This window comes from Sardina pilchardus, chromosome 16 (genome assembly GCF_963854185.1).
Source record: "Sardina pilchardus chromosome 16, fSarPil1.1, whole genome shotgun sequence".
NCBI lineage: Eukaryota > Metazoa > Chordata > Actinopteri > Clupeiformes > Clupeidae > Sardina > Sardina pilchardus.
The window spans coordinates 18,056,873-18,081,091 of NC_085009.1; the positions used below are offsets into that span (position 1 = coordinate 18,056,873).

General features: G+C 40.5%; 2 protein-coding genes across 2 annotated transcripts; both read left to right on the forward strand.

Annotated features, from left to right (window-relative positions):
* The first annotated feature begins 3,974 nt into the window (after window positions 1-3,974).
* LOC134059565 (uncharacterized) lies at window positions 3,975-6,262 on the forward strand. Its single transcript, XM_062516009.1, has 3 exons — window positions 3,975-4,371; window positions 4,598-4,717; window positions 5,982-6,262. The coding sequence occupies exons 1-3, from the start codon at window positions 3,975-3,977 to the stop codon at window positions 6,260-6,262; spliced, it is 798 nt and encodes a 265-aa protein (XP_062371993.1).
* A 13,918-nt stretch (window positions 6,263-20,180) lies between these two features.
* Window positions 20,181-22,205, forward strand: LOC134060380 (complement C1q-like protein 3). The gene is made up of 4 exons (XM_062517067.1): window positions 20,181-20,379; window positions 21,302-21,397; window positions 21,475-21,597; window positions 21,793-22,205. The coding sequence occupies exons 1-4, from the start codon at window positions 20,289-20,291 to the stop codon at window positions 22,074-22,076; spliced, it is 594 nt and encodes a 197-aa protein (XP_062373051.1). The 5' UTR covers window positions 20,181-20,288; the 3' UTR covers window positions 22,077-22,205.
* The last annotated feature ends 2,014 nt before the right edge of the window (window positions 22,206-24,219 follow it).

A 24,219-nucleotide genomic window follows, 5' to 3' on the forward strand; every position in this document is an offset into this window, starting at 1 on the left:
TGAGTTTGACAGCACATTTTGGCAACAGTGCATGCCCACTGTGGCCAGAGGGAAGTCAGATGCATAGAGTAGGCAGAGTCAGGCTGAAGTTATAGTTAATAAAATATAGATAATATAGATCAGAATTTAACAGTGGTTGCAAGTGATTGATTTATTCAATTTTATGTCACCTGATAGGTCTCGCCCATTTCAGAGTCCCCGCATTGACTTAGCCTTGCTGCCGAACTCTTAAGGAAAACTGAGCATCCATTTGAGCCAATGCAGTTTGGTTATACCCCCGTAGGGGGTTGGAGGATGTCACAATCACTTCACATCACATTTTGAAGCATTTGGGAAAAAATGGTTCCCATTCCAGTCTTTTATTTATTGCATTTTCCTCTGCTTTTAACACAACCCAACCTGATATTTTAATCACAAGGCTGCTTAAACAGCGTGACCTGAGCAATAACTTGGTGGGCTGGATCCTTAACTTTATAACAAGCAGGGCACAGAAAGTGCAAGTGAATGGCAGTCTCTTTCTGTCTGTTCATCAACCGGCTTCCCCACAAGGATGTGTGCTCTCTAACATATCTCAATGGCACTGGGCACCTTAAAAGATATTACTTGGCATCCCTATACTGTATGTCAATCCTGTGGAACCTGAGCACAGAAAGGAGAGGTAGCCATGTTTCAGGCCCTCGGGTCTTTGTGTTAAGGTGACATGTTAATGTCTGATGTGTGTCTGACTGAGCTTGTTCTCCTGTATTGTGAGTCTCCCAGTAGCTTCACCATTAGAACAAAATAAAAGTTGAGGCCGCTTCCCTCGATGTGTGGTGTGTGAGTATATTTCCTGCTCCTCAGGTCTCCTCGACCATTTTGCTTCTTAACAGTGGAGCATCAAATGGACCTACCTTTGTTTTACTCTCTGCTACCTGAACACTTTGTGACTCTTCTCTATGAAAAGTGATAAACAATATTGTACTTCCTTAAACTACTTAGTGGAAGAACAGGTCTGTGTTATTCTTCATGTTATATCCTCATAACTGATTATGTAAATTGTGACAGCATATTTAGTTGTGTTTTACTCACCCCTCTTTAAAAAATTACATGTTTTGACACACTCAACACTGAGAACAGCAAATAACATTGTTATCCACTAAGATAAATCTTCACATCCCAGGAATGACCCATGTCACATCAGTCTATAATCTAGGTCACAGATGGCTGTAAACACAGAATGCACACCAGAATGGTGTCAGGAAAAACACAAGTAAATGTATAACCATCATATCATATCCTTGATGATCCTGGAGCTCCATAAAAGCTTACAATAACATAACCTTAAAATAATACTTAATGATCTACAAGGCTTCTACGTTGGATATACAAACAGATGGTGAGGAGAGGTAGTTATTGTGTTTAAGGGAACTCTGGTGTCAACTCTGCTGTCATGAGCAAGAGTTTAGGCTTATCTTCAAGTTGTTGAGGTTTATAGCTTGTGGCTTTAATAGATTAGTGTTGCTAAAAATGGCAAACTTCCACTGGTTTTATTTTTGTGGAGAGAATGTGCAGAACTGAGCGGCAGTCATATACCGCTATGCGGTAGCCTACATCTAGCAATTGTACAACTAGTGGCCTACTATTCTAAAATAGTAGGCCAATAGTTGCATACCGGAGCTGCCTTAACTCGCTTTATAGAACAGTCCTCAGATCTGGCCATTTCTGACCACAATTGAATTTCAACTTCAGCATACCTTTACCTAACCAATAAGGACCTGACTGTCTTTCCCTTCCATCACACATGCAATCAACCTCATTGACAATCTCTACATTCCCCTGTCCTGATCAGATATTCTCTCTGTACACAGCAATACCATCTGCAACAACTTTGATGATTTCTCCCCTCTCAGCTTGTGACACAAATACAGTAGTGCTCATTCTTCATACAAGCTGCTTTTTCTAAAAGCATCCACCGCCATGGTGTCCTCTTTCTCTGTTATGCCGATGACATGCAAATGTATGTCAGTTCACAATCCAATGTTACTTTCTCTCCCCCTTGTTGTCACAGCCTGCATTCATGTCATAAACATTAGATTAATTTGATTTGAAATGTATTTAAAATTCCTCAAATAAAACACTGACTAAACTGACTAAACAGAACTCAATCTTATCTGCCCCAAATCTGTCATTATCAAACAAGATTGGTTTTAACAACATAGCAGTTAAATGGTTTGACTCATATCTGAGGGAAAGGAAGCAAGTGGTGGATGTTGGGGGTAATTTATCCCAGCCACAAACTGTGCAATGTGGAGTCCCGCAGGGGAGTGTTTTAGGTCCTCTTCTTTTTCTTTTATATATTAATGATCTTAAATCAGTTTGTTCATGTGAACTGTTTTTATTTGCTGATGATTCCGCACTAGTGTTTTCACATAAGGACAAACGCACTGTGGAATCAACCTTAAGTGTTGAGCTTTTAGAAGTCAGCCATTGGCTATCGTTTAATAGATTATCTCTGCATTTAGGAAAAACAGAGTCCATCTTGTTTGGGTCAAGAATTAAGTTAAACAAAAACCCAGGTTTTGAAATATTAGCTGGTGACTCTGTACTTATTGCTAAGGATTCAGTCACCTATCTTGGGTGTGTACTGGATAGCCAGTTGTCTGGAGCTGGACAAGCCCAGAAAGTAATTACTAAAATAAATCAACGAGTGCGTTTTCTGGCCAGAATTTCCAAGTATTTAAATAAGAAGGCTATGCTGACCTTAGCAGGCGCTATAATTCAGCCCTACTATGATTATGCCTGTTGCTCCTGGTATAATGGCCTCACTAAGTATCTCAAGAATAAACTCCAGACCTCACAAAATAAATTAGTCAGGACCATTCTAGATCTGCCCCCAAGAACTCACCTTGATCGTCATCATTTTGAGAGGCTGGGATGGCTGAGGGTGGAGGATAGAGTCTCTCAAATTGAGTTGAGCATGGTATACAAGATTGTACATGGAGATGTCCCTAAATATTTAAATAATTTCTTCAGTAGAGTGAGGGACGTTCATAACTACTCCACTAGGGGGAGTTCCACAGATTTTGTTCCTCCAAGAGTGAAATCAAAAGTAGGGAAGAACTCCTTTTTATATGTTGCGACTAGTCTGTGGAATAAGTTACCAGGTAACATTAAGGTAAGCAGTAGCTTGGATGGATTTAAACGTTCTACGAAAACATGGCTTAGAGATCAGGTAGTGTAGGGCTTGCACTTAGAATATGTATAGCTGAAGAATACTGTTAATGTAAGTGTTGTTTGTTTTTTTACAGTTTTAGTAATGCCACAGTGCCATTCTTGTCATTTTTACATCTGCTGCCACAACATCAAAGGACCACAATGGAAATAAGCTTTTAAGCTTTATTGTGTTATCCTGACTCTCTGTTTTTTTTTTTTAGATTAAGTATGTGGTATGGTATACTAAATAACTGAATCATGTATTTATTTTATATGTAAGAACTGAGAATGTCAAATAAAATCATTCATTCATTCATTCAAGACCACCTTAGTCTGGAAATGGATGTCATTCTTCCACATGCAACACTGCTCAACTCCACCCTTCATACCACCTGAGATATGCAGAATTATCGGTCAATGTATCACCTCCAGTCTTGTAGCCTAATTCCTTATTTCCTGGCATGACTTTAACCCTATTGAAGTAGAGCTGTTTCTTTTACAATCTTTATCAATACACGTGATTTTTATAACATGTCTTGATTAAGTGAAGGTTGAACAAGCTTGGTTCCACCACCCTGTTTCGCCCCAGTTCAGTTTCACCAAAACGTTGTAAAATACGGTTAATATGTAAGCTTTTCATAAAAATCAAAGCTTTCCGCAAGTCTTCCTCCTAATGATATGATAAAAGGTGTTATTACAATTAGATTGGCTAATGCTCAGTTTAATGATTAACAAATGTGTATTTATATCTGCACAAACAGACAGATACTGTAGAATCAAACATGCATTGGATCCTGAAAATGATGGGACGTCTTTCTCTGCTGATTCTGCTCTCCTGCTGGGTGTCTGAGTCTGCTGCTGCAGCAGTGCTCAATACAGACACAACACATGAAGTTGGAGACTGGACAGAGAATGATAATGAGATTCAGAACTACAGTACCCAGACTGCATCAGGGGCCTGTCAGCTCAGCACCTGTGAGCTCCTGCTGAGAGAGCTGGGGGCCATGCAGGAGAAGATGAGGACTATGGAGGCCAAGCTGGAGGCTAGCGAGAGCAGCGCACAGGAGCTGGTGTCCCTCAAGAGCAAGCTAATGGCTACTGAGGAGAAAACAGGAATCATGGAGGCAAAGCTGCAAGCATACAAGCATGAGATTGAAGAACTAAAGAAAGAAAACAGAGGTGAGATGGGAGACCTTCTGTTCTGTTCAACCACAGCTGTGTCAGATTAATGTGAATCGGTAAAAACTATAATAACAACGAGTGATAGTTTAATGATTAGCTATTAATTGTAAAATGATTTTGCAATAATAATTTGTCCTAAAAGTATGTCAAATAACTGAGGATAGAACTGAGATATTAGAATGTGAAAAAGACTTGACTTGCTTCTTCTCGCTGTCCTTTATAGTCGTGGCTTTTTCTGCCTCTGTGGGACATCATGGGCATACAGGACCATATAATGTTGAGAAAACCCTAGTGTATAAAAATGTCATCACCAACATTGGTAATGTGTACAACCCAGCTACAGGTAAACTGTTTTGTTTCTCTCTCTCTCTCTCTCTTTCTCTCAATTGAATTTTCATATAGGGCACATTAAACTGGTGGGCATGTAACCCCAGTAGACTTTTACGGAAAAAAATTGCTTGGTCTCCGGGGGCCACTTCGACACCGCGCTGGCCCCCCGAAATCCCAAAAAAGTTTTTCCTAAATAAATACCTGAACCAGGGCACTGAGGATGACCGAATGTTTATGGTATTTTACATTTAGGGACTGTACACCAATCGGCCTGCAAATGGTGCTATTCAGCGAAGGGTTGCTAGTTATTACCTCCACCAAGGAGTTTATGTTTTTATCAGGGTTTGTTTGTTTGTTTGTCTGCCTGTCTGTCTGTTTTTTTGTTTGTTTGTTTGTTCGCAAGATAGCTCAAAAAGTTATGGATGGATATCGATTAATTTTTCCCAAGGAAGAAACGAGTGATCCGTAACACTGTCTGGATCCAGGAGGCAGTTGTGTTTTCGCTTAGCGGAGGTCTGCGCTCTCTGAGTGCTTTTCTAGTTAAAAATGATACTGTCACACTAACACACACACACACACACACACACACACACACGTACACACACACACATATACTGTACACACACACACACACACACACACACACACACACACACACACACTTATACACAAAAGCAAACTCACACACACACACTCATTTATATACACATGAGCTGCAAAAGTAGGAGATATACAGTATACATAGGAATTTTGATATGTAATTGAGTTCATTAAATTTGAGATTTTTTTAATTTTAATTTATTGAAGAAAAGGCTTCTTGTGTTGTTGGAGGATGCACACATTGTAAGAAGAAGTGCATCGCTGTCTCGACCTCACCTGTCGTGCAGTGACCACATATTCTGTGTTCTCTGTGCCATGATTTTTTTGTGTCTTCCTTTTTCGATTTCCGATTTGTGGTCACTTAGCCTGTACTTGGTTAGGGTCAGTCTCTGTTTTCTATCTCTGACAGTATAGAGATATTCTGCTCATTTATATTCTCTGTTAGGGCCAGATAACATTGTAATGTGCAGTACTTTGATTTTTTGTTTCTTCTTTCCAATATTCCAATTAGGCTTCTTTATATTGTTTCATAATTTCTCTCTATTTCTCTAATTTCTCTCTCTCTCTCTCTCTTACTCTCTGAGTGTGTGTGTGTGTGTGTGTGTGTGTGTGTGTGTGTGTGTGTGTGTGTGATGAAAGGTTTTTAACACACCATATTTCTGTTTTTCTCATTTTAGGTATATTTACTGCACCAGTGAGAGGAATGTATTTTTTCAGCATTTATTATCATGCCTCAACGGGAAACGATGGACGCCTTAGCTTAAAAAAGAATGGTCAGATGCTAGCAACTGCTTCCCATGCTCGGGTTAACAGTGGGACAGATAATGGATCTAATGGTGTCACTGTGCAGATGGAAGTGGGAGAACAGGTGTACGTTATTCTTCATAGCAATACCTGGGTCTGGGATGGTATTAATCAAGACACTATCTTTAGTGGGTTTCTAATCAGCACTAACTAGTGATTCCTTTGTTAAAAATGTATCGATGTTAGTACCTTGCAAGTGGCTGATATGTGCCAAGGTTGGTAATATCAACCTTTTGTAAAGGAAAATATATATTTTTTCCCCCACCGTGTTTACCATGTTTATAGAGCTTTATACTTTAAGCGCCGCCTTTATTAGCGAGAATGATGGAATACCCCCTGGATAAAACTTAAATAACAACACAGTTGTTTATTGACATAGATATCGAGTGCTCAAAAAGAGAAACCATCAGGATAGCCGTGGTGAAAAAAGAAATGTTATGCGAGTCTGAGTAAATTAAGTGAAATACAGCAAGAAAGCAAAAGTTCAGTGTGTGCTATAGAGATAACAAAGAGTGCACATACTGCTGCCACATCTGAAATGCAATGCCAACAATGCGAATGATTTATAAAGCCTCTCTAATGTTAACACTGCTTCTTCATGAATAATAATAAAAAAGAAACAGTAGACACAAATGTTCTATCCTGAGCAGGGGAAAACCCAGTGCATTTGTTTTCATCCAAAGCTGAAGGCAATAATATACACATGAGTGCAATGTTTATCTTGCCCAGTTGTGTCAGCTGTCTTTTTAAAAAGTGTGATAAAGGGGAAGTGACCAACATATCATTAACACTTAATGATTCACTAAAGGGTTATATCAGTGGACACACTGATCAGAGAGAACCAAACGTGCCTTTGAGCCTGAACATGAAGGATCATCTATGTCTGCTGGTGGTGCTTCTCATCTGGGTGTCTGAACCTGCTGTTGCAGCAGTGCTGGATACAGACATTCCTTCTGATGCTGGAGACTGGACAGAGAATGGTTATGACATTCAGAACTACAGTTCCCAGACTGCACCACTGGTCTGTCAGCTCAGCACCTGTGAGCTCCTACTGAGTGAGTTAGGGGCCATGCAGGAGAAGATGAGGGCCATGGAGACCAGGCTGCAGGCCAGCCAGACTAATCTAGTGGTAGCAACAGGGATCATGGAGGCAAAGCTGCAGGCCAGTGAGACCAAAATAATGGCTGTGGAGACCAGGCTGCAAGCCAGCGAGACCAATCTAGGGACCATGGAGGCAAAGATACAAGCATACAAGAATGAGATTGAAGATCTAAAGGAAGAAAACGGAGGTGAGATGGGAGACCTACTGTCAACCTGTAGGCCTACTTGTTTTAAACACTATTCAAAGTACAATTATCCCACATTAATGTGTAAGTAAGGGTGACTAATTGTTATTTTTTTAAGTAGATGATTTGCTTTCTAATTGGGTTTTATTTTCACGTAATGATGACATACTGTATGAATAAGGATAGAATTGAGACATTCAAATTGTTAAAATGTGGAAAGATTGATGGTACAGCACAATTTCCCTATTTCTTCCCACTGCTCCTTATAAAGTGGCATCTCTTACAATACATTCCATGTTGCCTTAAGTGTAATAACTGAAAATGTAACACACACACGCACACACACACGCACACACACACACACACACACACACACACACACACCGGTCAAACTTCACTGAGGCTGAGCTCAGAGACCACAGCATACAGCTGGAGGAACTTGGCAAAGGTACGTTTCAGCACAGACAGGTTCAGTAGAAGTTGTTCATAATCACAGCACATGTTCTCAGACAAGCTCCACAGGGGCCTAAACTTACTGTAGTTAGAATCACTACCATTCAGGCTACAATGTTCTCTGTTGTTTACATGTAAGATAATTGCATTCAAGTTTAAAATAATGGTTTATTATGTTATTATGACTTTACAACTCCTCAAGCACTCAAAACGCTTTAAAAATGCATTCCTTACATTCACCCATTGACACACACTGATAATGGAGGCTGCCATGTAAGGCACCAATCTGCACATCAGGAGCATTTTGGGGTTCAGTGTCTTGCTCAAATAGAGATTCAGGAGGTGCCGGGCTCGAACTGACAACCTACCCGTTGCATAACGACCCCTCTACCTCCTGAGCCACTACTGCTATTTGTAATCATGAATATGAATGTAACCATACAAAGGATGGAAGAGTCCTGTTCGTTGTGTTAATTAATGAGTATTTTAGATTATACCTTTGTCTAAAATTGATTAAATATGTGTCCCTGTACACTTGGAAAGCTTGTTATTGCACTATGTGATATTATCGTAGGTAGAAGCATGACCCTTTTGACGGTTTTAGACCCTCCCCCCATAACGCTACATGCATACATTCACAATTGATGAAAAGGGGAATACACTACACTGTGTTATAATGTAGTCTATGTAAAAATGAATGATGATCAAACCATTATTTATTTTTGAATGCAGCCAAGCCCAAGGTGGCTTTTGCGGCCGCATTGGGAGATGAAGGACGAGTGGGTCCAATAAGTGTTGAATACACCCTACCCTTTAAAAAGATCTTGACAAATATTGGCAGTGCATATAACCCTTCAACAGGTAAAAACAACATTCATCTCAAGGTTCAAAACTGTGAAGTTCTTCAGTTTATTGCTGTAAGAAGCCAGTAAGTTGAAAATATTATTATGTGTGGATGACATCACCTCACCTTCAAACTTCATGTCTGTCCTTCTGTTCTTTTACAGGTGTATTTATCGTGCCGGTCAAGGGTGTCTATTTTCTCAGCTTCACATCTTTCGGACCAGGGAACACTGGAACGAATTCTTGTATGAGCCTCTTCAAAAATGATCAGCGTTTACTGTCGGCCTGTGATACAAATTCAAAGGATTCTACAGACAGCGCTGGTAACGGAGCTACCCTGCTCCTGGAAAAGGGTGACCACGTCTATATCACACTTCATAGCGGCAACATAGTCTACGATGATCATCATAACCGGAGTTGCTTTAGTGGATTCCTCCTCTTTCAGATGTGAGAAGCATGAAGACATTTTCGCATCTGTTTGCTGTGTCAAATTAATTAGTAACTCACAATATTTGAGAGCTGGATATTTAAACACAATCAGCATTCTTGACCTAGACAGGTGTCTACATAACTTGCTGTGTGGAGCATTTCTTGCATTTCAGATATATCGACGCCTTATTAAACTAATCGCCTAAGTCATTTTTTCCAACTTTTCAGGAGACACAAAAAACTAAATGCTATTTATTGACACTTTTTTTTAAAAAGGCCATACAAATTGATGACTGTTGACATAGTAATAATAATTGTAATAAATTATGTATCATAACAGATACAAAATGACTTAGGCAATTTCATGAACATGTCCATGTTGACTTAGGCAATTCCATAACTTCAACTCTGTCAAGAATAATGCAATAATCGACAAACTAAACATACTATGAATTAATGTACATCTTAAAATATCAATACACTAAATTGAAATCATTTCAATTATGTATCCCAACTCCTGTCTCCCCTCTCCCATCATCTTCATTTCTCTTTCTCTTCTTTGGGCACTTGCTTATTGATGAGGCAAATGGTGAAAGAAGTGATGAAACTCAACAGGCATGATGGGAACTTTCTTTGCTTTATTGGCAAAGAAATCTCTGTGCTGTGTATATGGGGCAGTGTCGTATGATGATACAGTGGTTTGGTGGGCTGATGTTGTCTGTAAGTAGTGTGGCTTCATGAAGGAGTGTACTCAAAAAGGAAAAGTTTAATGACTTTGCTGCATTAAGGGTTCAGATGCAAAAGCCTCTAAATCCATCTGACCACTTTTCTTTTAAATGAGCATTTTGTATCATGCTCCTATAGGGTTTCGCCTACAAATCAATATTTCAGACCAGGAAGAGAATGGTATTTAGTGAGTTCTGAAGCTTAATTATTGAATTAACGTACACTAAATGTGAAGAGCATTCACTCACCATCATCTCATTTTTGACAAAAAGTGGATTTAGAGGCTTTTGCATCTGAACTCTTTTTAGACATTATAGGAATGCTTTATTTAATTCCAGTTAAGTACCCTATTTCTTATAGCTCAAGTGTAAGAAAGGTGCTAATGTTAAGCTAAGCTAAAGGTAGCCTACATTAATGCAAGAAAAACACTACTGTAGCTTTATGGACTGACAATTAACTTGTTAGTAACTGGTAAGGATAATATGATCTAGCTGCTAGATGATCCTACAAGTACAATGATTCGTTTGAAAAGAAACAAGGACATATTAGAAGAAAACAATGTAGGCTATTTGAAACATTTTGAAAAGACAAAGTTTAGTAGCCACAGATTGTGTAGCCGCTCCATTCTGAATGATAGCTTCATGGGCTTGCTATTTCACTTATACAGTAGCCCAAGGCTGACTTAATATAATAAAAATAAAACATAACTGATCACTATTCAGCCTATAGCCTGACCATGCTATTTCACTTATACAGTAGCCCAAGGCTGACTTAATATAATAAAAACAAAACATAACTGATCACTATTCAACCTATAGCCTGACCAATGTTATACAAATTCTCATTATACTTACCAGTTGGGTATGACCCCTGGATCATGTCAATAACTTCATCTACAGAGAACAATTTCCTTCTCCTTGTCGCCATTTTAAGACACATGTAAAATTGCCTAAGTCAAATTAACTTTGACTAAGGCAAAATTAATATTGCCTAAGTCACACTATCAAGACCTATTGATTTAGGCAATTGTAATTATTGGGAAAAAATACATGTTCTAAGTAATTTAAGATTGTATCAATTTCACCAGAGGTGGCAGGCATAAAGAGGATAAGATTTATGAAAAAAAATGAAATTTGAAAAAAAAAATGACTTAGGCGATAAGTTTAATAAGGCGTCGATATGATGGCATACCATAGAGAAATGCAGAATTTTGACACTGAATGTTCAGTCATTTAGTCAGGTAATTTTCTATGAGCCAGATGGTTCTATCTGTTTCTAGCACTTTTTCCATTCAGATCAATACTTCCCAAGATACAGCCAGTCTGAGTTGAGGTGCCAATTTTAATCCGTATTATTATTATTGTTTTTCATTAGTTTTCATTAGTCCATCTCTCAAGACCTAAACCACTATATTCAGAATTGGCGGTATGCTACATGTGTGACAAAATTTAAAGATGTCTATTGTTTGTTTCCTTAAAAAATGGAAAACATATTGTCATGGGAAATAAACGATGATCCGATGTTCTGTTCTGTTGTTGTATTTGTATTATGTAAAAATCAAAATCAAATGAATGCACGCATTAATGACATTGTGGCAGATCTAGGTAGCTTTGACTCCTGGCTAGCTAGCCTAGAGGCTGAAATATCACGTGTGCATGACACTTACAATGACCAGGATCAATGCTTTTAACTAAAGGCAGAGTGCCCTTAAAATAGTTAAAAAGTTAACAGCAGCACTAAATTGCACACATTTTTTAACACTTCTCTGTAGAGTTTGAATTTGTCTTGAAGTGACTTTAGCTTGGTGCGATGGTAGTGTAGCAGTTAAAGAGACCCTATGCAACTTTTTCATAGTCATAAAATCGCTCAGAAATCGTTGTTTTGCTTGACTGACCAGTTTCATCGAAAACAGTCATATTTCCTCCCGCCCCCAGTGTCCCTATCCGCCATTGCAACCTTGCAGTTTCTGCAGTAGACGATAGCTCCTTGTTTACATCTGGAAGTCAGAGACGCGTGAGGAACAAGAAGAACCACGCTTGCTATTTATATATTTATATATAGCCTATATATGTATAAATATACACGCTAAAGCTGTCGGGGAAGCTCTGCAGAGAACACACACACACACACACACACACACACACGTGCATAGAGATTCTGCACAAACACAGACACTGCCTCACTCGTAGGCAGCGTACACAAACATGGACTCTGAAACCACAGACATGTTCATTATGGTCAATTCTGACTCTTTGTCAACACCGGGTGGAAAGTAAACACATACCAGATATCTGCCCCTCAAGCAGAATCCACATCAGAATCCAGACAGGCACGTGTTTGGGATATATTGTTATAGTCTCGCTGAGCAATATATAGCTGTCGCATGTTCTTTCTGAGATAGCATGCAGCCCCAGGGAACAGGGAATAAATCTCGACAATCAGTGAGTATCTGTTGATTTTTTCCCCTCTACCCCAGTTTTCTGGGTAATGTGTAATCTCTTATGTGTAGTTGATGTCTGTAGATTAGACAGATCTGCTCTGTATCCAGCACTAGCTTTGCAAATAGCAATGTCCACAGACAAGGTACAGTATGTTGCATGGTTTTCATGAAAGTACAGTCTGATGTATTGAGACATCGAAGCAAGTCAGATTTGTAGTATATCTCATTCCATCAAACTACAGATCCGCTACCCGATCTGGTAAACTTACATAGAATGGTTATAGCCGATAGAAGGCCGCAAAGTGTTGTTCACCCTGTTATAAGAATTGATTTTGAAAATCAAACTATTTCACTAGGTTTTTTTTTTTTTTTGGTAATTTTAACTTGACAATAAAGAACTGAAATATTCAAATCAAATCATCAAATGCTAACTACTAACTAATCTAATGACTCAGTATTATGAGTAGGATGATTTAAGTTTGACTTAAACATCCCGTAGGCAGAATTGTAAAGATCCAGGATTTAGCCAAAAAAATTGAACGTCGACACATTTTCAGTCCCTTCCCTCTTACCGCTAAAGCCAAAAAACGGTCTCCTAAGCCCCTCCCCCCACAAGGGAGAGCTGTTCATGATAGAGTGCGGGGAAGGGGAGGGGGGAGATGCAGGGGAGGAGCAGCGATTGACACTGGGTGCCTCTCATTTGTTCTTTTATATACCCTCCCTTCCTTCCTCGATCCCCGTCCTCACTGCTCTGGATAATGATGGAGTGGCAACAATGGGATAGTCTATCCAGTGTTAGTTATAGATCAGTGGGAACGAGCCTCGGGGAACGAGCCTCGAGGACCGAGTATCGAGGATCGAGGAGAGAGTTTGAGAGCCACCCACTGTGTTAGATACCCCCTGGCCCTGATTGGAGGAGCCATTTATTTATTTTTTAAAATGACCTGCTTCGTACTTCTAATCGAACATAGGGTCACTGTCAGCAAATATGACAGGACGGTAGCTCTATAAGGCTTACTGCACCTTTAAGTGGGCACAGCCAACATGGACTCAAAATTGTCAGCTTGAGCATATTACAAAAACAAGTGTAAAAACCAAAAACTATTAGCGGAAATTTGTTCCCAGAATGTTTACGGTCACATTCGACCAATTGACAATTCTTGTCTCCCAAAAATATTATGCATTTATTTTGACTATATGAGGCTCTGGGTGCCTCTCATTTGGGCTTTTATACGTCCTCCCTCGCTCCTTGGGCCTCGATCCTCACTGATCGACATAAAGAATGATGGGGCGAAAACAATGGGATAGTCTATCCAGTGTTAGTTATAGATCAGTGGGAACGCCCCCTCGAGGATCGAGCATCGAGGAGGCATGTTGAGAAGCACCTTATATGATTTTGTTAACACAGGGCATCTGTACACACAAAACATTTTTTGATAATTTTCAGAACAGTTTTGGATGTTTTATTTAGGTTTAGAACACCCATGTAGCCTAGAAATCTAGACGCCCCTATACAGTAGCGTTAGGTAAATGAAGCCATATAGCTCTTCTATTAGGAGGTTTACTACTTAATCTGAGCTACCTTACCCAGGTTTGTCACTAAACCACATACAGTACATGGAATACTCCCCAGAACAGAGTTGGGAAAAGCAACACAAACACACTGGGACATAACATTGTATGATGAAATGCAATTAATGTATGTTCAGCGGTAGGCATGATGAAAAAAAAAGAAAAAAAAAGTTGTTTCAAAATAAAAGGAGAGCACCAATCTGGTGCTAAGCAGTCGATCCTGCTACAAATGTATATCATGCTCAGCTGGATCAGCTGTATGTTTTAAAAGTGTGAGAAGGGGAAAGTGACCAACATATCACCAACTCTTAATGATTTGATTTACTGAAGGTTTATATCAGTGGACACACTGAACAGAGACAACCAAACGTGCCTTTGAGCCTGAACATGAAGGGGCCTCTATGTCTGCTGGTGGTGCTTCTCACCTGGATGTCTGACCCTGCTGGAGTAGCAGCGCTGGATACAGATATCCCCTTTGATGCTGGAGACTGGACAGAGAATGGTTATGATATGCCGAACTACAGTTCCCAGACTGCACCACTGGTCTGCCAGCTCAGCACCTGTGAGCTCCTGCTGAAAGAGTTGGAGGCCATGCAGGAGAAGATGAGCATCATGGAGGCAAAGCTGGATGCCAGTGAGACCAAAGTAATGGCCATGGAGACCAGGTTGAAGGCCAGCGAGACCGAAGCGTTGGTTAGAACAGAGATCATGGAGGCAAAGCTGCAAGCCCACAAGAATGAGATTGAGGAACTAAAGGAAGCAAACACAGGTGAGATGAGGATGAAGGTCTGTGTAACACTTTGCAGTGCTTTGTTCTATTTGCAGAATTCACAAGAAAAAAATGAAAAATGGGTTCAAAACTTTCATTATCCATCTTTCAGACTACTCAGCAAATGGACAATTGATGCTATTTTTAACTTTTGAGTGTGGTCTTTGAAACGGTAAATAATGAATTTGATACAAAACTAAAATTGAGTCCATTTTCCAATTTTTCATTTCTGCATCGTGGTTGGACTGAACCAAACGCGCCAAAGGATGTACGGATGGCGCCTCTTGCCAGTTGTAGAGAAAGGCTATACATGATACAGATAGAGTTATCAAGTCAAATTCATGCCAAGTGACCTCCAGACGTACAGTAGGCCTATATCTACCAGACCCACTGGAGGCGATTGAGGACCGCTCAAATCCTCAATCCCTGCCCCCTCAATGGTTAGACTTCACAGACCTTCAGATAGCCTAACTTGTCACTTGTGCACTTGTTGCAATCTCTGCTGCTGGTGGTGGTGGGGGGTTCTATGCAGGGTCGGTGATGCTTTGATGCCGCCTATGTAGGCCTATACGATTGCATTTGTTCACGGTTGTTGTCGGTTTGAATAGATGTGAGCAACCCTACCCATGAACAAAAACCTGCTGCAAGACTCCCTCTACCTCCTGATCCACTGCCACTATTCATAATCACAAACATGAATGTTCATTGACTTAAATAATAAATATTTTTAAATGATATCCCCTTTGTCTAAAAAGGTCTCTTTTGTACACTTGGAACGTTTGATAATGCACTACTAAGTAATGTTATTGTGGGTAGGAGCATGACCCCTTTTGACGGTTTTAGACAAAATGGGTACCCCCATAATGCTACATGTGTACACTATAATAGCCTAGTTGCACAAAAGGCTCTTCCTGTACACACATTTATTTCCGGTGGAAATTAAACTGTTGTAACGGCATCTTCTGTTACATTATGCTCGTTAAATCTTCCACTCTGACACTAAATATCTTGTTCAACTAATAATAACAATTTCAACACATATAAATCTTTCTTTGTCGTAACGTGCTGATGCCCAGGTGCAGCATCCAACCGGGTCCGTGTAGACACTAATTGCATTACCAATAGCGACAGGCTCAAACACACCTGGCTCCATCAGAAACACACGAGCGTACAGAGAGCCTTTCCTGCACGTAGCCTATTGATCAAAAGGGAGTACCCTGTGTTGGAATGTAGTCTGTGATGATCAAACCATGATTTATTTTTTCATGCAGTCAAATCCCAAGTAGCTTTTGCGGCCGCATTAGGAGATGGAGGACATGTGGGTCCAGCGATGACTGAACACACCATACCCTTTCAAAAGATCTTAACGAATGTTGGCAGTGCGTATAACTCTTCAACAGGTAAAGACAACATTCTTCTTTCCAAGCTTCGAAGCAGTGACATTTTCTAGTTTACAGCTGTAAACTTTCATTATTATGAAGTTGATGAAATTCTTCTGTGTGGATGACATCACAACACCTTCAGACCTCATGTCTGTCCTTCTGTTCTTTTGCAGGTATATTTATCGTGCCGGTCAGGGGTGTCTACTATCTCAGCTTCTCGGTTTTCACAACAGGGCACACTGGATATGCACCCTGCGTGAGCCTCTTCAGAAATGATCAGCGTTTACTGACAGCCTGTGATAAAAATTTTGATTTGTCAAACAGTGCTGGAAACGGAGCTACTCTGCTCCTGGAAAAGGGCGACCACATCTATATCACACTTCATGCCAAGGGCATGATCTTCGATGATTATCATAACCGTAGTTGCTTCAGGGGATTCCTCCTCTATCAGATGTCAGAAGCATGAAGACATTTGTGTCAGAAAATTCCCAGAGATACATTAATTTCCACAATTAATTTGAAATTCACAAATCTTTCAAACACTATCAGCATGCCTGACCTGCTCAGGTGTCCACAGAACTCACTGTGTGGAGCATTTCTTCCATTTCAGATGTATAATGACAATAAAATGTTCTTCAAATTCACCCACCCACTGAGATTGATTGATTGATTGATTGATTGATTGATTTCATTTGACCACTTTGTTACCAGATATGATTCAACTTTGCACCATAAAAAAACTAAACAAAGTCAGGATAATGTCCTTGAAGAAGGTCCAATAAGAACGCAATGGTCAAAGACTTCTGTACATGCAATGACTAGACAACCGTCACACACATGAGAGGTGCTGACTGTTCAGAAGGTAAGCCACTGATGTCATCGGATGCTATAATGGCGCATTATGCCGAATAGGAGGCGGAGATAAAAAAAATTATCTTAGACTGATCCGTTTGCTGTACTCACACCGGATTTTGGAGTGCATCCGGCCCTGGTCCAGTTTGGATCAAATTGATGTCTGGGTCTGATAATCCTTGTTTCATCAGTGGGGAGACCCAAGGTCAAACTAGGACCAAGGAGCAAGACCGGAGCACTCAATACCTTTCAATACTTTTAATGGTGCAAAGTGACTAACAGGGGAGCTACACCAGGCGCGTAACTGAAGCGTTCTGTTCGCGAAGCGTATGCTGCAGCAGTTAATAATCACGACAATCAATGGAAGTAGCTACACCAGACGCGACAGTGGCGCATAGATTCTAAAAAAATAGACCAGTCTTCTAAAATGGGTTTTACGCATCGCGAACAGAATGCTTCAGTTACACGCCTGGTGTAGCTCCCCTGTAAGAAGACACATGGACGTTGAAAACACACTTTGCACCATTAATAAAAGCATTGAAAAGTATCGAGTACTCCGGTCTCGCTCCTTTATCCTTGTTTGACTTTGGGTCTCACCTCTGATCCCTGTGTCCTGTTCCGCGAGCACCAACAAAGGCTGAAGCGCAAGTGACCCCCGTTAATCATTGTTTCATACTTTCTTATTTCCCATCCTAATTATTATTACCTCCGCCAAGGAGGTTATGTTTTCATCGGGGATCAGCGTCTGTCTGTCTGTCTGTCTGTCTGTCTGTCTGTCTTTTAGCAAGATAACTCAAAAAGTAATGGATTCCGTCGGGATTCCGGAGCCGTTTATGTGTTTCGCTTAGTGGTGTAATGGCATGGTAATTTTCCTGGACCGTTTTACTGAAGGTAAAAGTGGCTGTAAATTTCACGAACATACTATTTCACTCCTAGCCTGGCTAACGCCTACCACTTCTCAAATGAGACGTGGTCTGGCAACCAGACGTTCATTTTCTCGTATTTGAAAAAAATGCCCAGATCCATTCATTGGGCGCCACGGATGTCTATCAAATGCGCATATCAACTCGTCGAACGAGGACGCATGAAGTGCCCCCGCGCGTTCATATGCAACGCTAAGGGCTGCCATTGACATCAGTGTAAATCCTTTGGTGTCGAATGCAGACGCAAGAAGGCAACGGAAACTTCTCGGATGTTCTGTGATTGGTTACCAAGATCAGGCGAAAATTTGGGTGTTAGTGTCCAGACTGCCTTAGCAGCGTGAAAGAAATCACCGCGCAAGGCAGGATGGGAACACCCAGGCTATTTCACTCCACTAACTAAGACCTATTCGGACGGGATTAGTTTTATGGGGTGACATGAGGTAAAGTAATAATTACCAGGGAATTTAGTCCCGTCCGGACGCGGCATGTCATTAAACATAACGGAGTATGTCCGTGAAATTTACAGCCACTTTTACCTTCAGTAAAATGGTCCGGGGAAAATACCGTAGGTAATATTAATCCCGTGCGAACGCGACCCTCTGTAAAGATGTCTGTAATATTTCATCACATCCTGATTTGAAAACAATTCCACCCACGTTTTCCAACATGGAGGCGCTTGACGAAGCAATAGAATTTGCGGGCCGTCAAAGCTCAAAAATAGGCTCGTTCACAATGAGCTGCGGCTGACTTAGGCTGGCTAAATACGTCAACGAGAGCTTGAGTCTTAGCGGGTGGGGCGAATATCAGACGCAGCTGGCCCCGGACAGTCCAGCTGAGCTGCCGTGTGCCTGAAGTTACTCGCGGGAGACCTCGCGGGATTTTGTATTAAATACAGTAAAACTTTTATTCTTACTCATTAAAATGAGCATGATGACTGACGAAATAAATTGATGTGATATGTTTAAATAAACCACTGTTGTCATACAGTTAACAGGCCTGCATTGTAGCACATTAATTAAATATCAAGTGTTTTCCGTGTGTACTGTATCTATTTAACCAACAGCATAAAATAGCAGAATATCCTCACGTTTTCAGTAGGCTAGCCTACCGCTGTTCCAGAAATCATAAATTGGGGTGGGTTTCAGCCTGTGCAGTCGCTGAAAAATTGACTGCGCTAAGGAAAGGCCGACACAGACGCCCGCGATATTTTAAGGACATGTGACATGATGTCATGGTGGTAACTCCCACTGCGTCTGGAAGAAGTCGGACATGATTTCTAACCAGTTTGCATTTCGTCTGTCCCAGTATGCATTGTGTTTAACCCAGCATGCATCACATCAAGTCAGATCTGCGCAGATTTCCGAGAAGTCAAACGCGCCTAGTATCGCCAAGGCACATGTGATCTCGTGAAGTGCTGTCCCAATCTGAGCCCATGTGACCTCACACACTCACTCACTTAGCACCTGACGTAACATATCACGTGCACGGCGACGAAGATGTGACGACAGAACGTAAACGTAGTTACTCCTCCCATGTCAAATAAAATGACCAATCTGCCTTTTTATGGAAATAAATGGATATATTGGTATTAAACTGCTGTTTCCTGCCACCTCCTTCTCTCAACACCACCAATCCAGTGTCGCACCTCCCACAATAGACCTCTGAAGTTCGCCTACAAAAAGGATCCAAAGCTGCCATTTTTGCCCATATAAGGAGAGCCGGGAGTTAATTGAAGCTAACTGCCTATGGCAAGTTGCATTGCAAGTTAGCTCTGGGGTAGCAAAGATCAAAGTGTGCCGTCTTCACCTTCCGGAGATCACAGTATCCATTAGACGGCAGTGGACAAAACTGTGTAGCGAAAAACGTCTGGATTTCCAGTGTCATCATCCCCGGGTGAGTTTAACAGGTGCGATAATTGAAAATCCCCATGTTATTTTCCCATAGAAAAAATCTCAAGATACCGGATCTCCTTATTTGGGCAAAGATGGTAGCTTTTTTGTAGGCGAACTTCAGAGGTCTATGTGGGGTGGCCGCCTCGGCCCCAAATACAATCCATGTTTATAATTGACTAAGTTAGGCTACTAAATGCAACTAGGATATAATTTAAACAGGCTGTTATGACAGAGATGACTCCCTGTACGAAGTGTATGTGGGTGTGAGTCTGGGCAATTTTCTCTGCAAAACAGAGAAACAGAGTTATAAAGTCAGCTGAATGTCACAACATAGTCATAAAACACTGATAACATGAATGCAGTCATTCATTCTTTGTTTTTGGTAGTGATCATTGTCCATGTGTTCATTTACGAACCCTCCCCTAAGAATATAAATAAGGAAACGAAAGCAACATCCACTCAGACTTATTTGAAGAAAATGTCAAGGCTTTGGTCGACTACACTGCAGCTACTGCTGCTACTCGCCATACCGTTTATACTGGCCACCAGCAATGAGGAGGAAGTGCCACAGCACCAGGCTAATGTGATCAATACCCATTCATGCTATCCAGACATGTGTGCTATCCTAGCAGAACTCAGTTCCATACAGACCAGACTGGCATTAGCAGAGGCAGAGGTGCAGGAGCTGAAGAGGGACAACACAGGTAAGACTACCTCTTTAAGCACTAAGAGATGCTCAATACCTTGAATGAGGAGGGTTAGGCTGTGCTCATCTTGCCTCTTGTTTGTTTTCAATCTGTATATACTCACTGTAACCCCAAACAGTCAATACACTGTCAGTACATCTGGACCAAAAATGTAAGTCAATGTAACTCAGTTGTTATGAACTAGGCCAATGTAATGAATTCTTTACCAGAAATTCTTAAATTATCGAACACGTTTGTTGACAATTGCCTTTAGTGATATTAGCTAAAATACTATTGCAACATTTGACATGGATTGTGATTGTGCTAAGCTTTGCTGGTAAGTAATCTGTTGTCAAGTCTGTTGGAAAAAAATAAGATAACTATTTTATATAAAACTTTCAAACACACACACACACACACACACACACACACTTTAACACTTTGAGTACCATGCTAAACAGTGGCTAGTTTTCATCAAAATCCCTGTTTGTTTTCTAGAAATATGCCTGTAAAGTTTCCAGGAAGTGATCTAGCGAGACCTGGCTAGACTGCCACCTAGGGATATACCCATAAAAATGGCCTGGTTTTGACCTGATGTGCACGTGTCACTGATTCGACCCAAATTGGGATTGATCAGTATCACCGTCGGGATTCTGGAGCCGTTTATGTGTTTCACTTAGTGGTGTAATGGAATGGTATGGCCGCGTGGTGGCGATCTGAATAGTTTAGGTTCAAATATATGACAACCTAGGAAGAGCAATACAGGCGGAGGTCTGCGCTCTCTGAGTGCTTTTCTAGTTTTAAATGTAATATTGTGTTTTTGGCACTCAATGTGTAAAGTAAGGGGTAACGACCGCTGAAACATTGATAGCCACCTTTCCAGACAATCAGAAAAGAGTCTTCTCTCTGAGTGATAATGACATACAGTATTTCTTTGTAGTTCAAGCACTAGAGATTCAAGCTCTGAAGCACCGGTCAAACTTCACAGAGGCTGAGCTGAGAGAACACAGCAGACTACTGGAGAAATTTGGCAGAGGTAGCGTACTGTTCAAGCATTTACCATGATGCGTTAGGGCTCTCTCCGTTTCTCACATGTATTTCTGTCTTTTCCAGGGAAGGTAGCGTTCTCTGCCTCCATTGGGGGTAGGGGGCACACAGGCCCATATAATGTAGAGACAACTCTAAAGTACAAGAATGTGTTCACTAACATAGGCAATTCCTATTACCCAGCCACAGGTAGGCCTTAGCTAAAATGAAATGTTTGTAAAAGTACATATTGAACATATGTCAACAATTTCTGCTGAGAAACATGAATAAATATAACTAAATATGTACATGCAAGACTTAATTTTAGTGTACATGGAATTATAAGGAGGGTGATCTATGAATTAATTATTAATGTATTTATTTTGTTCTATATCTTTTATCTAGGAATATTTGTTGCTCCAATCACAGGAATTTACTATTTCCACTTCTGCTATCATGCTAGCCAACAGAATGGAGCAGCAATTGCCTTATACAAGAATAGCACATTGGTAGCCTCAGCCTCAAGTCACGATACGGACACCACTAGCCCTGAGAACGGATCGAATGGTGTTGCATTGCAGCTGGTGGAGGGGGATCAAGTCTATGTCAATCTACGAGCAAACACTTGGGTTTGGGATGGACCATACCATGATACTGTGTTCACAGGTTTTCTGGTCAACCATTTCTGATGCAAACAAATAGCTCACACTATTTCATTTCATTATTTGAAAACACATATCTTGAGATGTTTGTCAACAAGAGTATGTTAGAAAATATCTTGCACAAAATGTAAAACTAAAAATTTTATGAACCACTGTAATTCAGAATGAGTCATACAACAATGTAATTAGCCCAGATAAATAAGCTGTAGTCTAAAAAACTATTTCTAGGCTGAATCAAATTAATAAAATGTCTCATGCATCATTGATGCAAGAGCGTTTCTTAGCCACTAAACTCGCTGCTTGTCGGCATCTGAATCTATGTGGTCAATCCATTCATTTCTGATTATCTGGGGTGAGACTGCACACCTCACTCACCTCCCTCATCTCCTCATAATAGCTTGGTTAATAGACCTCTGAAGTTTGCCTACAAAAAAGTTACTTTTGCCCGAATAAGGAGATCCGGTATCTTGAGATTTTTTCTATGGGAAATCATCACAGCATCACAAAGTCCCCAGGTGTCCCAGGTGACTCAGGTGCAATCTCGGCCAGTGGTCATTTCCAGATCCCACCCCCATCTCTCTCGCCAACTCATTTTCTGTGACTCAACTGTCCTCTGCATGAAGGGATACCATCCTCCCATCTTGCATTATGAGGTCTTGTTGAAAAACATTTGTCAGGAACAACATCGCAAGTCCTTTTTGCAAATACAGTACACTGAAAAAAAGAAATAGCTGGATTTACTTGATTTTATCATTTGCATTGGTTGCACATGAATCAACTTGCAAACTACTGGCACTACTATTGCTTGTTGTCTATGGCGACTATTTTCAGATGCTGCGTACGATATCACTGCGCCTATGGTACGTTTGCAAGTTGCCTTGATTATTACGCCAGATGAGAGTGTAGTTCCATGTCAAATCAGCCTAGAAAAACGCCAGGTTTCATTTTCAGTTGGTCTTATTGCACTTTCTAACTTGAGAGGAGACACGTTTTAAATGGGAAAATTACCAGAAATCTTAGTCACTTTTAAACATGAAGCTAGCAGGCGAGAAGCTAATGGTCTAATCCGATTCAATGATCTATGCTAGGCTGAAGCTAAAAGTTGTATCGCCAGACTCACAGAATGGCTGGATGAACGGGAACAAGGTAAATATCGATTGTTTTGCTCGAGGGGAGGTGGAAAATGAGCGTATTTCCAAAAATGGCGGAATATCCCTTTAAAGGCATATATATACACATTTTTTTCCCTTCTTTTTTAAAGCCAACTCAATAAAATACCTAGGCACGATAATGGCATTGTATAACATTGTGCTTAGGGAATTAGTTTGCAGTATGTTTTTATGAAGAAAAAAACTACAATCTTTGCTGAATTACCTTTTATGTAAATGATTGAAATCTTGGATGAATGATTTGTATTGATGAATGACTGTAAAGTGAAAGGTACTGAGCTGATTTAATAAAGTTTGAAAATGTTTTCCCCAAAGTCTTTGAGTACTGTATTTTCCGGACTATATGTCGCTCCAGAGTGTCAGTAAGTCTCATCAGTAAAAAATTGCCTCTTGAAAAGCAAACAAAACAACGCACTGTTGCACTGGACGCATTTAATTCGAAATTAATTTAACAAAATCCATGATCAAGAACAGACAGAGACTACATTGAAGAAAAAGAATCACTGGTTTCACATGATTTTATCATGTACAGTGGTTACACATGAATGTATGTGCCCAGAGTTTGATATTTAACATATTTGACTAAACATAACAGACGGCACAATACAGCTATTGTTTTTAGTTCACTGGTTAATTTTCAACTGGACTGGAATGAATGACATCATATTTATTATTTGTCTTTACTGGAATTGTGTTAATGAAGTGTCACGTGTAGTTCTTATTGCCTGTCTTATGTGCCGTAAAATGATTGACCTCATATCTCAATGCCAATAGGCACCTTATCAGACATCTCTTACCTGGCATCCCTATACTGTATGTCTGCCAATCCTCTGGAACCTGAGCACAGAAAGGAGAGGTAACCATGAGTCAGGCCCTCGAGTCTCTGTGTTAAGGTGACATGTTGATGTCTGATGTGTCTTTGAACTTGTTTGAGTGTTGTGAGTCTCCAAGTAGCTTTGTGATTAGAACAGAATTTTAAAGAAGAATCCGCACACTTCAAG

Excerpts from the sequence above, each read along its gene's own strand:
- LOC134059565 (XM_062516009.1), top strand. The coding sequence starts at position 3,975 with ATGCATTGGATCCTGAAAATGATGGGACGTCTTTCTCTGCTGATTCTG. Across the intron at positions 4,372-4,597 it reads ACTAAAGAAAGAAAACAGAG|TCGTGGCTTTTTCTGCCTCT; the intron begins GTGAGATGGGAG and ends TGTCCTTTATAG. Across the intron at positions 4,718-5,981 it reads TGTGTACAACCCAGCTACAG|GTATATTTACTGCACCAGTG; the intron begins GTAAACTGTTTT and ends TTCTCATTTTAG.
- LOC134060380 (XM_062517067.1), top strand. The coding sequence starts at position 20,289 with ATGTGTGCTATCCTAGCAGAACTCAGTTCCATACAGACCAGACTGGCA. Across the intron at positions 21,398-21,474 it reads ACTGGAGAAATTTGGCAGAG|GGAAGGTAGCGTTCTCTGCC; the intron begins GTAGCGTACTGT and ends TGTCTTTTCCAG. Across the intron at positions 21,598-21,792 it reads TTCCTATTACCCAGCCACAG|GAATATTTGTTGCTCCAATC; the intron begins GTAGGCCTTAGC and ends TCTTTTATCTAG.